A 17,424-nucleotide genomic window follows, 5' to 3' on the forward strand; every position below is an offset into this window, starting at 1 on the left:
CCTTTTAAAAAATAGTTTCCCATGTCCCAAATTATTGATAATTAACATGTTGTATCTGAGCTCCAAATCATTAGTAATAACCAGTATATCTTGTCCGTGGGTGAATGTACTTGCCTATTTGACTTTTGTTGGCTCTATGAGAAATGTTCCTGCTACAGCTACTAGAAGGAAGAAACCAAAGAGTACCTGTCATACTTCATTCCAATCCATTTCCCTCACACTCCTGCTACACTGAACAAGGAAACTCCGAACAGGAAAGTGACCTGAATCCTTAAGGAAAACAAAACCGAATCTGAACAGTGCCTTAAGACGATAGACCACACCCCGTTACACTTGAAGAATAATAGGCATACACAAAATGCAGTGTTTGACGATGTCCATGTACCCTCAGGATTATTTTAAATACAACAGTCTACTCTGGATGGATGGAAGGTGTTTGAGTCCAAATTCTTGAAACTGCATCTTCAACCAGCTGTGTGGGTTTAAGGATTTAGATGCATCCAGAAAGCTCCCTCTTTCCCTAAAATTGGATTTCTTTTTGTATTAACTTCTCCCCATGCTGTGTATAATCTTTACACACGCACACCTCTGTCCCAGACTAGAGTTCTGAAGTAGTATCTTCAGCTATACTTGCTATGAGAGCTTGAGATTATTGCATGATTTTAATCCTATACCTTTTGGAAGTAATGAGAGATGCAGTTTAGGTAGTTAAGGTACACTATGGTGGGTGGGTGTGGCCTGAAGATATGATTTTCATAGACCTATATGGATGACCAGTGATGTCTAGGATAAAGCTGTGATTAGCTCTCAGCCCTGCTGATTTGGTTTAAACAGATGTCATTTTCAAGGCAGTTGTCAAAAGGAGTAGGCTTAGAGCAGGACTGGGCAATAATTTTTGCCTGGGGGCCACTTCAGAATTTTTTTAAGTAGCCTTGGGCCACCTTGGAAGGGGCAGGGCCTAAACAGGAAGGACATGGCTTAAATGAAAGGGGGTGGGGCTACCCCATGACTGGTCTGAGGGTGGGGGAGCCCCTTTGCCCCCCCATCTCACTAGACACCCATGCCCTAGAAGAGGCTTGGCACACTCCCCCACCCCCAGGCCAATCAGGGTCTAGGGATGAGGGAGCATGGGAAGCCTCCCGCCCTGAGAGAGAAACATGGCACTTTGAAGTGCCCCGGGCTCCTCTCAGGACCAGGGCAGGGCAAAGGAAGCTTCACACAGCTCCCCCGCCCCTAAACCCTGATTGGCCTGGGGGTAGGAGAGCGCACGGAGCCTCCTCTGCTCACCCCCCCACCCTGCGAGCAGCGCACAGCACTTCAGAGCGCCATTTGCTCCTGGCAGGGTGGGAGTAGAGTTTGCGCGCTTCCCGCCCCCAGGCCAATTAAGGCTGCTCTCAGGGCGGCGGCACAGCGGAGAAGGCTTCAGGCACTCCCCAGACCCTAATTGGCCTGGGGGCAGGGGAGCAGTAGAGCCTCCCCAGGCCAGATCCACTCACTTGGCGGGCTGGATCCAGCCCACGGAGGCCTTGTTGCCCACCCCTGGCTTAGAGGGACAGAGGAGAGAAGAGTTAATGAAAAGTACATAAGAGAACATATGTATACATTTTTGCAAACCAGATCCCACTTGCCCTGAAGGTCAGCTTCAACTGTTCTATCTTCATCTAGTTGCTACTTGAGGGAGTCGGGGAAAGAGGATCTCAAATTCCTTGAAGTTTGTTTTTGTGTCTACAAATCTCCTTGATCGCCTAGATGATTACCCTGGTATAACGAGCTAACCAATGTGCTGAACTTTCTGAAGTTCATTCTTGCTACAGAGTCTTGAAGGCCCCCTAGAAAATGTTAACCTTGTACAGCCAGAGACTGTAGCTGTCTGGTATATAAGGTATTCAAATATTAGCAATACTTAGGGTTGCCAGCTGTCCGGTTTTGAACCAGACAGTCCGGTATTTGAGCTTTCTGTCTGGGAAACAAATTGAGGAAATACCGGACATCTAAATGTCCGGTATTTTGTAATTAAGTACGTTTTATTGTTATCATGAGTATCACTATGTAGTTGCGTACTGCCTGGCTGACAGACACGCTCACATTGCATGAGCATGTCTACTAGCCAGGCAGTAGGCAGCTTCGCAGTAGAGAGAAGGGGGGCAGGGGCGGGGCCAAGGTGGGATGGAATCCCTGGGGCCAGACTCGCCCGTGCACCCCACCAGGACCATGCGTGGGACGGGCAGCACCCTGGGATCTGCGTGCACCCAGGTCAGCTCCGCTCAATGCCAGCCGGTTCTCCCCCCCGCACCCCTAGCCAGCCCCACTCCCCCCAACTCCCCCTCCCGGCCAGCCCCACTCCCCCTGATCCCCTCCCGGCCAGCTCTCTTCCTGCCGGCCAGTTCCTTCCTCCAGTCTCCCCCGGCCAGCCCCGCTCCTCCCGACCCCCTCCCAGCCAGTCCCCCCCCTCCGATCTCCGCTGGCCAGCCCCACTCCCCCCGACCTCCTCCCGTCCAGCCCTGCTTCCCACCAGTCGGTTCCCCCCCGACCAACTCCGCTCCCTCCAGGCCAGCCCCATTCCCCTCCCAGCTGGTTCCACGTCTTCTGCTGTTCTGAGATCATGTGTGTCCGATATTTTTATGAAAGCCATCTGGTAACCCTAGCAATACTGGAGCTGTAGTTTTTTATGTAGTGGCCCAGAATCTTCCTCCAAAGAGGCTGAATCATCTGAGATGGGAGATAAATTTCATCCCCTCTTTAAATCACTCGTGGAGTTTCCCAGAGATAATCAGGTTATTTAGGTTGGGATTTTTCAAAAGTACCTAGAGATTTTAGGAGCAAGAATAAAGTTCCAGTGACTTTCAGTTGGGCAGATTCTCCTGGAAGTTGTGTAGGAGCATTGAACGGTCCAAGTCGCGATCTTCCATGGCAAAATTTCAGCTTACACAGTGTAGTAATTCTGGAGCTAGATACGTTAGAATCATAACATATCTATAACCATAATCAGATCTTTATTTTTGGGCTGCAACAATTATTACGGAAATCTCATTTTTTGTTACAAATGTATATTTATTGTGTTATGGCTCCAGTTCTCAATTGACTTACACTAGTATAAATTGGAGAAATAGTTACTGCAGTCTGTAGCGTCAAACCAGTATAAAATATGATGTAAAGAATAAGTCCACTTGTGTTAAAATTGTACCTGTTATCGTTTTATATTTGCATGCTCATTTCTTCTGTTCTCTTTTTCTTTCTCCCAATCACTTTCTTCCATTATTTCTCTGTTGCAACATTTTTTCTAGTTAAAAAAATTCTTATATATGGTTTTAATCATGCCAGACCCCAGACATTTTAAGTTTACTTTCCTATAATAACTATACCTCAGCCACATTTGTTGTATATGTAAAAGCTTGACAACATATATTCAAAGAGAGACTTGAGTTACTGTGTGAACAAATTTCAGTTCTGAGTTTTGCAAGATTAAATCTAACCCTTGGTATTGCAAAATGTATTTCTTTTGCAGCTAACATATGTCATTATGTGATGGAAAAACAGGTGACTGTTCTTACAAAATATCAGGTCAATTTGGGAAATCCTATAATTAAATTCCTTGATGAGAAGTCTCCAAAAGCAATTTTGGAAAGCCACCTGGTTAGTTTACGTGTTGCAATTTGTGTAGCATAAGGAATATATAAAAAGGACTTGGTTGAAGTTGGACCAAGAACAGCGATCTCTCTCTCTCTCCAAGACTGCTCTGCAAGTGGTATGTGCATATTTCTTTGTTTAATTTGAGAGCACCTTTGGAAAAGTTCAATTTATTAAAAGCTGGAAACCTTGGTAGCTGCTGAGTTAGTTATTTCTGGAAAGTAAAGTTAGTAAAGAGTAAAAATATTTAGTTTTCTGTTCAACAAATCAATTAAGGGAAAATGAAATAGGCTGTAAATTCTATTAGTGGGTATTTGACAAAATTATGCACTCATGCTGATGAGCAGAAAGTCATTTTGTTTGTTTTATTGCCAGCTACTGTTCATATTGTACAAATATATCCAAACTGATATTTCCCAGAAAGCCTGAGGTAGTTTTTACTGAAAAATGAATGTTGCTATAGTTTAAATTTGGTTGTTTGTATTTCAAAAAGGATAGAATTTCCTTGAATTCTAGTCAATGTGCTTTGAAATTATCCATGTTTTAAGAGAAGGCAATGTTGTACCCTTCTTTCACCTATTTTCTGCCCTCTTGGAAGATACAATGATCTTCACCCACAACCTTGTTGAGTCACTGAGATGTTTATAGAATTAGCAATTGTGGAGTACCAACTTTGCAACATCTTAAGTAAGGAGAAAGCATGTGCATGGCCCTGAGGAGTAAGTGCCATGGAAACTACTGTATATAGAGTTCTGTATTAATCTTGTAAGTGTCAGCATAATATTTGTGTTACTTTCCTTAAAAACAACAAGGATTCTGGTGGCACTTTCAAGACTAACCGATTTAATAGGGGATTAGGGCATATGCTTTCATGAGATACAACTCACTTCCTCAGACGCTGAACAGAAAAGAAAACAGAAAATAAAGGAATACAGAGATGGGTCATTCTCCCATCTCTATATCCATTCCTTTTCTGTTTTCTTCTCTCTCCAGCCTCTGAGGAAGTGAGTTGTATCTCACAAAAGCATATTCCCTAATCTCCTATTAAATCGGTTAGTCTTGAAAGTGGCACTGGACGCCTTGTAGTTTTTGCTGAAACAGATTAACATGGCCATGGAGTGTGGGGAAGTCACCGGCCCCTGCCCTCCCATCCGCAGCCAGGCATGGCTCTCAGCCAGCGGGTAGAGCAGGAGGTTTATTGGTTGACAGGGACACAGGGTAGCACAGGATCGTTGTTAACACAGGAACCAGGCTCCTGCCCCAGCCTCCCAGGCCAGCAAGGCTCCCTTCTCCCCAAGCCAGCCGAAAACTAACTCTCACACCCAGCAACTGGTCACAGCCCTTCAGGCTGCCCTGCCTCCTCCTTTGTTCAGGTTCCCTGGCAAAGTGTCACCTGACTGAATCCTCCACCTAGCTCAGGTGACAGGCTGGCCTGGGCCATTCCCTACCTGCCTGCCCTCAGGCATTCTCACCCAGAGATATCTACCTAGCCATCTCTCTCTCTCTCACACACACACACACACCAGAGCAGCACAGGAATCACAAAGCAAATAATAAATGCAAAAACAGAGTGAACACCGTGGCTACAAGAGTGAACACAACTCTCACTACCTCACAACTCCTCTGTTACTTTTATTGTTTTTCTAAAGAAACAATTTAGAGACAAATAATGGTCATTCTTCTCTTAGTCAAGCTAAGTTATGTGACTTGGATTACTGTCTGTCTACAACAACTGTACATGGTGCTCAGCTATACAATGATAGGTGACCTAAATTGATTTGGGGGAGTAGGCAGAATATCAGAGCAAAAATCTGCTCTGTGGATCAGAGAACTTTGCCCAGTCATTGGAAATAGTGTTATTTCTGTTAGTTTGCGTCACTGGTGTCTGTGTAGAGAAGAGTTGTGTAGAGCTCAATATAATGTTTGAACTGAAGGGAGGATTAATTTTACTTTTGCAACTCTTTGTAGTGCTTGGGAAGAACCTAAAAGATTGATTTGTGGAGTAACATCTCTGTGAAACCAAAGAGTAATCTGAGAGATTTGAATGTCTGTTTTTCAGCACTCTATTATACCCATGCAATCATATCCACAGCAGTTAACGAAGCGATGGGCAACCTAAGCTAGTGAATGGGCCGCATCATATCATTGGGATGCAAGATTGTCGTAACCAAGACAGTCTCCCAGGATGGGGTAGTTTTGCTACCTGTGCTTGCTTGCTTAGAATTTACAAGGTGTGCCAACTGAACCACAGCTTTGATTGAGTGCCAAAGGAGCACACGGCTCTCACAGTCCCTGTTGTGTGCAGTCAGCAAGCACCTCACTTCATGTGTCCTTGCTTTAGGTGTGTGTCACTTTAGTAATAACAGTAGGAAAATACTAAATGGAAGGAAACCAGCAGAATCGGGCAGCCCTGTATGTGGGCAACAGTAAACAAAGTATCTCTTGGGCCACACATAGAATCCCATAGGTTGAGTACCGCTGAGTTAACATATACTGGAATATGTACAAATCAGTCAAGGCAGAAGAATTCTGCCCATCGTGTTTTGACTGAAAGTGGCCAGCCTGCTTCTGCTCTTCAGAAAGCCATGCTAGTAAAATCATCCAGACTTGAGTTTCTTGGTTTTTCAGAGAGTGCCTGCTTACTTGCCATCAGGAAGGCAAGGAAAGTTTAAAGGTTTATTTTTACAGCTTGGCAATAGTTTATTTTAGCAATAGGAAAAAGCAGGCTTGCTTTTAACCTTTAGCACTCTCAGGTTAGTGAGGCTCTTGGTGATGAATTACTGTTTACATTTCAAAGTCACCAACATGGGTGGGAAATATAAGTGAACAATTGCTCTATAAACATAGGTGGTTGTCAGGGAGTGTTTCTGGAGCACACCTACTGTGAAAGTAATCATGCTGTGAGATAAGAATTGCTTCCTGAAAAGAGGAGTAAGTCTCTCTCCTTTTTTATTGTACACTTTTGAAGCAAGTCATTCTGTCACCTATGCATTTTAAACAATAATGATAACTCTAATGTCCATTCAGTCCCTCTCTATTTTTTCAACCGCCAAAGAACCAAACCAGAGATTGGCCTGAAACACTCTTTCAGGGAAGTCTAAATTTTGTGGCTTGCACCCATTGACAACTAAAGCCAAGTCTTACCCAACTAATTTGTATTAGTTGGTTACCCACTAGTAAATTAGCAGTGGAAGACTCATCGCTTTGTTACTAATTCCCATAACAGTTCAATCTTATTTTAATCTAAAGGGATCTGACCTATTTAGAGACTCAGGGTCTCTCCCCTAGATGACAAAGGTAGGAGTGTTCATGTAGAGTTTGAGATGGAAGTCAGCAATGGGAATTGCCTCTGGGAAAACCTGAGCACTGAACTCTCCAACTGCAATCTCAGTGAACAGGTTCACTGAGTAGTGCTTTGGAAATCTGGCCAGACCTGTGCATCTTCATTTGTCATCAGGGTGGATTCATTTAAGAAAATACGTTTACATCACCATTTTTAATCATGGTTTTGCACAGCAAACAGGGTCCCTTAATTTTAAATAATCAATTGTAATATTGATTTGCATTTGTAGCTTGTATTTTCCTAAAGAAAAGTTGATTTCATTGGTTGGTAACAATTAAAACCGATTCATTTGGAATTTTTGTGTTTACACTAAATTTGGTCTTTCTTTCTTTCTTTCTTGCTAACTAGGAGGCTATAAAATGTCTATACACATTTTCTTAACCAAATATGTAGCTTAACTTACATTTATTTATCTTCTTAATTTTTTATATGCCATTTTCTAACAAATGATACATTTCTTTTTTACTAGAGGGTAATTTTTTTTTTACTTGTGATTTGCATCCTGCCCTATATGTCTAGAAATTCAAATGCAATTTAAAATGCACCAAACCCTCATTTTAAAATACTATTTTTATTAGTTAAATAAATTCAATCTAAACACGCAGGATGCCCAACAAGAAAAGATTACAATCTTTCTAAAATATGTTTATTTAAAACCAGCTGAAGTTGCAGGAGGTGCTGTTTCAACTTGTGGCTGGGAAAGACCTGCCCTGGGAGTAAGCTGTAGGAGCCCTGGCCTTCCCCTGGGGCTGTGCTATGCACCAGTCTGTGCTTGTTGGAAAGTGTGGGGGAGAGAGCTGCTTCCAATCCGTGACTTCTGCTTTCACCTGCCCCAAATGCCTATGGATTAGAAGCAGATGGGGCATGTCTAGGGTAGTGGTGAGCACTCCTGGGACACATCGCAGTATCTGGTATTGGGCGGCGCTGAGGAGTGGAAGCTACGGGGTCCCTAGGCAGGTTTCTGGCAGCTCAGGGAAACAGAGCCTGTGCTGGGCTTCAGTTTGTGCCTTGCAGTGCTCCCCCCCCCCCCCAGTGCTTCACATGGTCACCAGCCCAGTATGCTCAGCACTGGTGCCAGAGGCTCAGGTGCTACAGAGGGCCAGAACTGGTGGACTGGCAGCCCATGCCCTCTGCAGTGGTCTCTGCTGTAGGTTCACCCAATCCCTAACATGACTTAAAAGCTTCTCCAGTAGTTGCTACATACACCATGTATGGGCCACTGTATCCCATAGACTCATACATACCCAACAATGTCTGTTCAGAACAAAGAAAAAAATCTTAGTGGCCTCTGCAGGGGATGGGATTAATTGGAAGCGGTCCTGAATTTCACCCTTGTCTAGGCTTCCCTGTATCTTACGAACTAACCAGTCTTCCCAGCGAGGGTACCGGTGGTTGTCTCTATGATGAAGGTAGGCTTCCCCTATTGCCATGCGCTGGGTAGGTGCATGGTTGGTGCTGATGACAGTCTGAAGGGCAGACAGTGATGGTTGTCTCCTATGATGTACCTCAGAAACCTCCTGTGGCTAGGATGGATCACTGCATTGAAGCAGGGATCCTGGAAGTCAAAGGCAGCATGCCAGTCTCCCAGATCCAGCAAAGGGATCATCATGGTCAGGAATACCACCTGGAACTTTTATCTTCTTGGTGTATCCTGCTCCCCTCTTGCTCATGTTCCATTGCCAGACCACTATGAGGAGTTCTCAGTCTTAGGTCATATGGAGGCATGTACACGTATCATTCCTCATGCTAGGCTGCACCTCGGAGTTTTCTAGTTATGACTCAAGTCAGTTTATCACCCTCATATGCAACATCTAGGCAAGCAGGTGCATGTCTGGGACAGGATACGATCATCACTGATATGACGGGTGAGTCAAGAACATTTGTGCAGGGGAATCCCAGTTTCTTCCCCCTCTCTCCTTGGTGACTGGTAAACGGATGTCTCAGCTATAAGGACATCTCAGCACATCTGGCAGTCTTCAGGATCATGATATGTGGGCAGCCCATCATGCCACATTGCACATTAATGTGAAATGTTTTGTGTGTGTTGGCAGTTCTTGCCTCACGCTCAGGGCAAGGCTATCCAGGTGCTTGCCGACTGTCCCACAGCCGTGAACCAACAGTGGGGTGTCAGGTCAGACATCTTCAAGGAGACTGTCAAGCTCTGCAAAGGGTGGATGTATTTGGAGCACAGTCCCTCTCAAGGCACCACACCTGCTGGGCCTTCAAAATGGCCTGGTGGATCGTTTGAGCAGGTCTTTCTGTTCGGAGCCCGAGTGGACTCTCAACATGAACGATCTGTCTTAAGTGTGTGATATTGAGGGTGGGGGCACTTTGAATATTTAGCAGGTGATGTCATTTTACCTGAATAGGATTACTTTTGCAGTTTCTTCTGAGCTGTTGTCTCTTACCCAGAACATATGAGAAGTGCATAATGGATGTACAACATACTGGACACATGCAACAGCCGTTGTGAGAAGGAGAGTGATCATTTTTTCCAACCGTTAGCTGCAAGATTTTGAATCTCTGTTTGGAGAACAGCAGCAAGGGAGATTTCTGTTTCTGCAGGGGTGTCTGTAGTATTTTGCTTTGTGAAGGTCTTTGAACACACACACCAAGTGAGATCACTGTAGGTCTGAAGTCCCCTAGATATAGTTAGTGATACCCTTTCCCTTGAATCAGGAATGAACCATGCCCCGATGTGATAATAGGGAAAAATAAATTTTTCCTATTCAAACGTCACCTATTTGTAACCTGCTCTGAAGAATCAGAGCTAGCCCCATTGACTACAGTTTGGCCTAAAATGCCCACCAAAATTATCCAGACTTTCTAGCATGGCTTCTTATAAAACGAGAATCGTGGTGCCATTTCGCAAAGCATTGGGAGTAACATTCCCCTAATTCAAGGATAAGCAATAATTTTCGCTGGTGGGCTATTTAATGAATTTTGAAATGTGGTCAGGGGCCAGTTCCACCCCCAAAGGGCCTAGGGTGGACGAGGCAGGACCTAGAAAGTAGCCTCCCCCTCAGAGTTGTCTGGGGCTGAATTAAAAACACAGCAAAAGGCTCATGGCTCCTGAACCCACTAGTATTGCGTTGCCTGGCAGGCACCTAGGTTGACCACAGTCCACCTACGTACAAGCAGTTATTTTGACATAATGTCGAAATAATGTTGAGCTGGAAGACGTCTTACTCTGACTCCTGTAACCCTCATTATATGAGTAATAAGGGAAGTCGGGAGAAGACTGCTCTGTCTCCAAAGAAACAAAAGGAAGGTTTTTTTTCACTCAGTGCACAGTCAACCTGTGGAACTCCTTGCCAGAGGATGTGGTGAAAGCTAGAACTTTAACAGGATTCAAAAAAGAGCTAGATCGATTCATGGAGGTTAGGTCCATCAATGGCTATTTCTCTGGAGGTGGGTGACAGGGGAGGGAACGCATGAGGATTACCTGTTGTGATCCCTCCCTCAAGGGCATCTGGCATTGGCCACTGTCGGCAGAGAGGATACTGGGCTAGGTGGACCTTTGCTCCAGTATGGCTGTTCTTATGTCCTTATGAAATAACTGCTGTGTGGACAGCGCCAAAAGTCGAAATAAGCGATTTCGGCTTAAGCTACATAATTAGCATAGCTCAAGTTGCGTAGCTTATTTTGAGTTTAGCCCTGCTGCGTAGACGTGCCTCAACAGAACTTTGTCACATGCTCCTTTTATTTTTCCTTCCAGGATATCAGCTTCTGAACTGATCTGGTGAAACTAGAAATGGCCTGTCATCATGTAGTGACGAATCAGCCCCAGTTTAGTGTTGCTTCTATTGCACGTAATTCCTGGCAGACCGGTTTGTTTGACTGCTGCAGTGACTGTAAAGTCTGTAAGTGGATATGCAAATATCTGATTTTTGTTTAGGGTTATGGTGTTTGATTTTTTTATTTTATGTTACACCTCTGTTACTGGCAGTATCTTTAAATCAGGATGCAAGAGCATTTGTCTGTTTAAATGTAAAAGAACGGCTTCTAGTAAGTGGTCCCAAATCACTCACCATTCATTCACATACACAGAGCAAGTACTAGCACTCAGACAACCGAGGGTCACAGATCTAATGGGCTGATACCAGATGGTAATATACCTATATTGTATGCAACTATTCAATATAAAAGATACAGGTGGGACTAAAATCTTGGTCTTTCAATTCCAAAGTGTACTACAGGTTGGGTCTCTCTGGTCCAGCACACTCAGATCTGACCAGTCCCGAACAAGGGAATTTACTGGACCAGAGGAGGTCTCCTACCTCGGGCTCCCCAGACCACTTTCCCTCCCCACTGCTCGCCCCAGCCACCAGACTGCCCCAGCTCCTGTGATGTCCCTGGCCCCGGCCCTGCTACCAGGGCTGCCACAGCTGCTGCATCTCTGGTCCCACTAGCTCAGTTGCCATGACGGCATCATCCCCAGCCCCGGTACTGGGGCTGCCATGGCCCCTGCTGCACTACCAGAGCTCCAGCCCCACTTCCAGCCCCATCAGGCTTCAAGCCACCAGCCCTCTTGCCACTGGGGGTCCCAGCCAGGACTCCCTGGTCCAGGAACACCCGTAGTCCTGCCAGACGAGGGTGTCCTGGTTTTGGGAGGTCCAACCTGTACTTATGTTAAAGGAGAACTTCACACCAGATGCTCTTATTTTAAACAGAAACCTTCATGTTAGACTTTCAACCCTTATGCCACATTATTTCTGATTAAATATACTTGCTACCTGCAGTAGGATGGAAGCCTAAAACATAAGCCCCCATATTACAGGCCTGGTGAGAGACGACCCTATTCTGAAATGATCCTTTTTTTCTTCCAAGGAATAGTTCAACACACAGAACATGGTTTATTTTAGAATCAAAATGTTAACCTAAGACCTACATCAGGGATGGGGAACCTCAGGCTTGGGGGGTGGATGTGGCCCTGAGCTTGCCTGGATCCAGCACCCAAGGTTCAGGGCTTCCCCCCTAGTATTGGGGCACCCGCAATGGTGTTCCTGTGGGGTTGGAGCACACAAAATCCACTGGCCTGGGCCTCCAAACGCTCTGCTCTGTGAGGAGAATTTGGGGAGTATCTTTCTCCTTCTCAGTCAGGGGCCACATCAGTCAGGGTTTGGTTTGATTTTTTTTTTCTTCTCACTTGTGTGCAGCCCCTGACCGATTTTTCTGTGGGTCAGTAGCCCTCAACCCAAAAAAGGTTCCCCGCCCCTGATCTACATGGACTAAACACAAACCAAGTTTACCCACTATACTAACAAAACCAGCTAGTGTTCCAACTTCCAGTCAAACACTATGGTATGAAACTCAAATATCAGCAATGTATTTTGCTCTCTAAAGTTCATTCTGAGATCCCAGGTTATTAGATCCTTTCTTCCCATTCTTTGGAGGAACCTGAAAGGTGATGCCATAAGTCTGTCACCTGCTACTTAATTTGTTATGAGGGGAGAGAGCTGCAGCTGAGGTAACAGCCTCATGTAACATCACTGCAGAGGTCTCTCAATGACCCAGCCTTCCTTTCTGGGGGCTCTGGCCCCTTGGCACACACCTAACTTTCTCTTGTTTATCTAGGCACTTCTGTGTTTCCCTTAAAGTGGTAATGAAAGTCAACTGCCTGCATAAACAGTGGGGCCAACATCCATTTGTCGTTTTCTCTTTGTGCAGGCGCATGTGGAACATTCGGTTTCTGTTGTCTTGGATGTAAAGTTGCAAAAGACATGGGAGAATGCTGCTGTTGTGGTGCAAGCGTTGCCATGAGGACGCTCTACCGGTCAAGATACAGGATCCCTGTTAGTTACTATCTATTCTTCTGTGCAGCCCATACTCAAAAGAACATGTGCAGAACACCAGTGAGAGGAGGAATAACAAGGAGGGACTAAGGCCGTAATATTAGTATCTCAGTTTAGAGGAACGTGCACTGTTCTCCCCCTCTGGGGCACTGAGGACACCCACTCTGAGACAGATGGCAGCTGGGGATTGGGAAGCTTAAGGCAAAGATACCCTGGTCAAAAAGGAGAGAGATATGTATTTCCAGACTGCACGTTCCCCCTGCTTACATTGTGACATCTCGAGCAGTCTGGACTACCTAATAGACCTGTGTGTACTTTGCTACGAGCAGCTAGAATTGCACATGGGTATCAGTTTACTACACAGCTCCTCTAAGCTGTGGTTTTTTCTGCAATTTTACCCTGTTAAAAGAGTAAAGAACATATGAACATGCTAATAAGCTTACCAGAGATGATCCCCTGCTCTAACAAAGGCTCTGGGAAGTATCAGTCTTTCAAACCGCACAAAGGGGCTTTTCGCAGGGCACAAATTCATAACAGCCTATGAGCTGTGAATAGTTCAGACTTTCCTTTATACGGCTTCACACTCCGGGAACAGGTAATCGGAAGATAGTCCTCTCTGTAGCTTCTACAGATGGGAATTTGCATGATTTCCCTCTAGGTATTCCCTAGGAAACCCATTTAACTCTGTACACAAAGTTATTTCTGGTCAGGCACATAGTTCAGCCTCGTCTTCTGAAGCTCCCAACACTTCCCAAAATTTACATTGGCCATGTCTCCTGCCTAAGAAGTAATATATAATTACTATGTAAACTTTGCATTTTTAATACAATGGATTTCAAAGACACCCAGAAGGTAAGGTAGTAGGGTGGGTCCTGGCATGGCTTAGCAGTTTGAGCATTTGCCTGAGGAGTATAGGGTGGGGCGTTCTAGTCCCCTAAATCCATGAGCAGGTTCCAGGGAAGGTAGGATAAGGGGTACCCAGAAAGTGGGTTAGGTCCTCATGTGCCTTAGAGGATAGGGCATTGGCCTGGGTAGCACAGGGTGGTGGGTTCAATAATGTTTTTCATGGATATTGAAAAATGAGATACAGCTTAATGTCTCTAGGGTAGAATAACCCAAACCTCAGATACTCTATTGGTGGGAACATATAGAAAGAAATAACACTGAAATATACTTTTGGGGTGAAACTGGTGAGCAAATTAGACATAAGCTTACAAATATAATATAGCAACCTCAAAAGGCCATTGACATTTTGGGATGCATATGAGATACTATAGGCTGGATTTAAAAAAAAACAACTCAGCTCCTGTTTAGGTACCTAATTAATTATCCAAATTTTCAGAGATGCTCACAGTAGCTTCTGAGCGATGTGCACTCCTAGCCACTTAGGAGCCAAAATCTTTTAAAAACCTGTCCCTTAGTAACAAAGCTGGAAGGCAAGAGTTCTTCTGTGTGATTCTAGTGAGTGTAATATCTTCAATACCAAAAGAATGTAGATGAACTGGAAGGAAAGCAGAGAATAGCAGCACTGACTTCTAAAGAAAATTAAGAGCTACTATATATAGTTTGGCCAATCAGGAATACAGGGGATTATAGTTAGTCTGAAAGGTGTAGAGCAATATTTTACAGTGTGGTATAAGAAATATTAATAGGATGAAGGTGAGAGAAGGAAAACTAAAGGTTAATATCTTCCTAACACAAAAAGGGAGTAAACTGTAGAGAAGTGTTTCAGTTTAAGGGCTGAAAAGTCATTACTTGCAGACATATGAACTGGAAACTGACAAAATCTCCGCAAACATTTTGTAAAGCATAATCCCGCACAGGTAGGGAGCTGGACTAGCTTAATCTAGGAGGGCGTCCAATCACTATTCTCCTTTGCTATCTAGTTGCTGAAGTGTGACTGTTATTGGATAAGCCTCAACTGTTCAAATCTGCTTCCTAAATTGAGTAAATAGGTTCTTTGATGTCCAAATCAGCCCTCTTAAGAGGCAGCTGGTACCCGCAGCCTGGTCTCTTTTCCTCCTACAGCAGGCAACTAGTACTCCTTTTTTTCAGCTTCTAATAGCAGGGACATGGGATAGATAAGCAGATAAGTCTTGGCCTCATAGGGTACGTCTAGATTACACCTCTCTGTCTACAGAGAGATGTAGATTAGGCACGTTGAAATTGCTAATGAAGCAGGGATTTAAATATCTCGTGCTTCATTAGCATAAACATGGCCTCCGCTTTTTTCCAAAACAGAGCTTTTTCAGGGGGAAAAAAAAAAACTACACACCCTGGCAGTCTAGACATAGATCTGTCGAAAAATAAACCCTTTTTTGAAAGATCCTGTAAACCATGAAGTTAGATAAGCAAGTAAGTCTTGGCCTCTTTTATTATCTGTGGTTGACAAAAATCCTTTGATAAAAGTTGTTTAAATGGTTTCCATAATGTCCCCGTCACTCAAAGGCAGCATTGAAAGCCCACATGGACCTGATCTTAGGTCCAGTCAATGGAGTGAAGTCAATACATGTTAGATGTACATCTTCTGAAAGCTACAGCCTGTAATATTTTAATTCTTTTTCATTAGGGAACCCTCCTCTGTGATTGCTGCACTGCTTTATGTTGCGCTCCATGTTCTCTTTGTCAGCTGAAGAGAGATATTAACATAAGGAAAGAACTGGGAATATTCTAGTAAGGTTTGTCATTTCTTATTTCATATGTATTTGTAAACATGTTTGGTTAAGCAAGAGGCTTCTCTGATGCAATGTCTTATTTAAAGTTAGTTGTAGAACCAATGGTTCATGTGATAGGAAAACTGGCATACAGTCAGTCATATACAGGGAACATTCTGCACTGCTCACCCCATGTGTTTTAAACTGAAGTCTTCTTGGGCCCAAGGTGGCCATCTGTAATATGGCTTTTGGAAATCAGCCGATACTTGACATGTGTTAGGGACTCTACAGCCACCAGGATTGAGTGTTGCCTTCGTGACTCAACCCAATTTGAAAGGAAAAGGGCATTGTTACTATGAGCAAAATGCTGGGGGGAAGGAAGGAAGGAGTGAGGGGGGAGGATGCAAGGCCATGAGGCACCAAGAGCCCCAAGGAAGATCCTTGCTGGTAAACCAGAGGTGCAGTGTGTTCCACTAGGTGGCATCTGCAGTGGGAATCCACAAAGGAACAGATCAAGTCAAACACAAACAAGGATGGGGCCAGAGGGCGTGTTCTACCAAGATACTGTGTGACTCAACTGGTGAGTGGGTTGCAGAAGGAAGCAAATGCCACATTGCTACTGTCCTTTGTTCCAAGATACAGACGCACCTGCTCGAGCAGTGCTCGTGCATAACCATGTGTGGAGTGAGCAACGATTCCTTCAACTCCACTTGGTTGCAGTGTTGTCGCCACTTTTACCATCTATCCAAAAGAACAGCAGTCATGTCCATGATGTGAGTGTTCTGTTCAAGGTGTAGGTCACTGGCACGTCACTGGTGGGCTTTTCAAATCTTTCAGCACTGCACTAACTCTGCTCCTGCTCAGACCCATAGGAAAACTCATTAACTTCAGTCAAAAGCTCAGCAAATGCTGAGAACTTTGAAAAACCTCATCCAAAATGTAAGCCAGGATTTGTTCACTTTGCACTGAAAAGGCTAAGCTCTTGAATATGTTCATTTTTTCAATAATATTCAATAAATTGTATGCTGTTCTTGCATCCTTATAGCATCCTTGTTTTGGGTGTGTCTAGATTACATAGCTCCATCGACGGAGCCATGTAAAGTAGTTTACTCGACATAGTCAATGAAGCGGGGATTTAAATAATCCCCGCTTCATAAAATAAACATGGCAGCCCCGCTGTGCCGACAATCAGCTGATCCGGCACAGCGCGGCTGTCTAGACGCGGCGCGGTTGACAAGGGAAGCCTTTTTCAACCGCTCTGGTAGACCTCGTTTCACGAGGCATACCGAAGCGGTCGACAAAGGCTTCCCTTGTTGACCGCACCGCATCTAGACTGCCGCGCTGTGCCAGATCAGCTGATTGTCAGCACAGCGCGGCGGCCATTTTTATTTTAATGAAGAGGGGATTATTTAAATCCCCTCTTCATTGACTATGTCGAGTAAACTACTTTACATGGCTCCGTCAATGGAGCCATGTAATCTAGATACACCCTTTGAGGCTTACTGTATACAGAAAGCATTCACACAGTGTAAAATTTAATACACGATCTTGTAGTTTCATAATATTATTGGTGTTAAGTAATCTCAGCCTTATATAACTCTTTTCTCATCTGTTTCAGGAGTTCCTGTATCCATTTCTGTATCCTAGAGTTCCATTTGCAAAAGTCTTCCCATCTCCTGCTGTATTTACTGGTCACCAAAGCAATGTTGTAGGCATTTTAATGTAATTGCTCCCAAGCACTATTTGTAGAAAAACATCAATAAAGGAAACAATCTCAACATTTGTGTCTGCCTCATTTATTGTGAACAGATCTGTGTTAATTTTATCGTTTCTAGTGCTTCTCAGGGGCAAAGTATTCTGTTCCCAATATCTTGCTAATACTAGACTACTCTAGGTCTATTGAATGATCTTCTTCCCACAATGCTTATTCTGCTATCCTCAAAGAATATAAGGCAGAGTAAGCTGTGATAGTTACTTATTTTCTGCTACCTGGCTTGTAGTAGAA

General features: G+C 44.3%; 1 protein-coding gene across 1 annotated transcript; it reads left to right on the forward strand.

Moving 5' to 3' along the window:
- The first annotated feature begins 3,590 nt into the window (after positions 1-3,590).
- On the forward strand, positions 3,591-17,197 carry LOC112544914 (placenta-specific gene 8 protein-like). The gene is made up of 5 exons (XM_025182005.3): positions 3,591-3,745; positions 10,689-10,833; positions 12,641-12,765; positions 15,335-15,443; positions 17,038-17,197. Exons 2-4 carry the CDS (start codon positions 10,725-10,727, stop codon positions 15,437-15,439), a joined length of 339 nt encoding a protein of 112 aa, XP_025037790.3. The 5' UTR covers positions 3,591-3,745; positions 10,689-10,724; the 3' UTR covers positions 15,440-15,443; positions 17,038-17,197.
- Positions 17,198-17,424: the final 227 nt, after the last annotated feature.

The sequence above is a fragment of the Pelodiscus sinensis genome, chromosome 4 (assembly GCF_052426305.1).
Source record: "Pelodiscus sinensis isolate ZL-2025 chromosome 4, ASM5242630v1, whole genome shotgun sequence".
NCBI classification, from domain to species: domain Eukaryota; kingdom Metazoa; phylum Chordata; order Testudines; family Trionychidae; genus Pelodiscus; species Pelodiscus sinensis.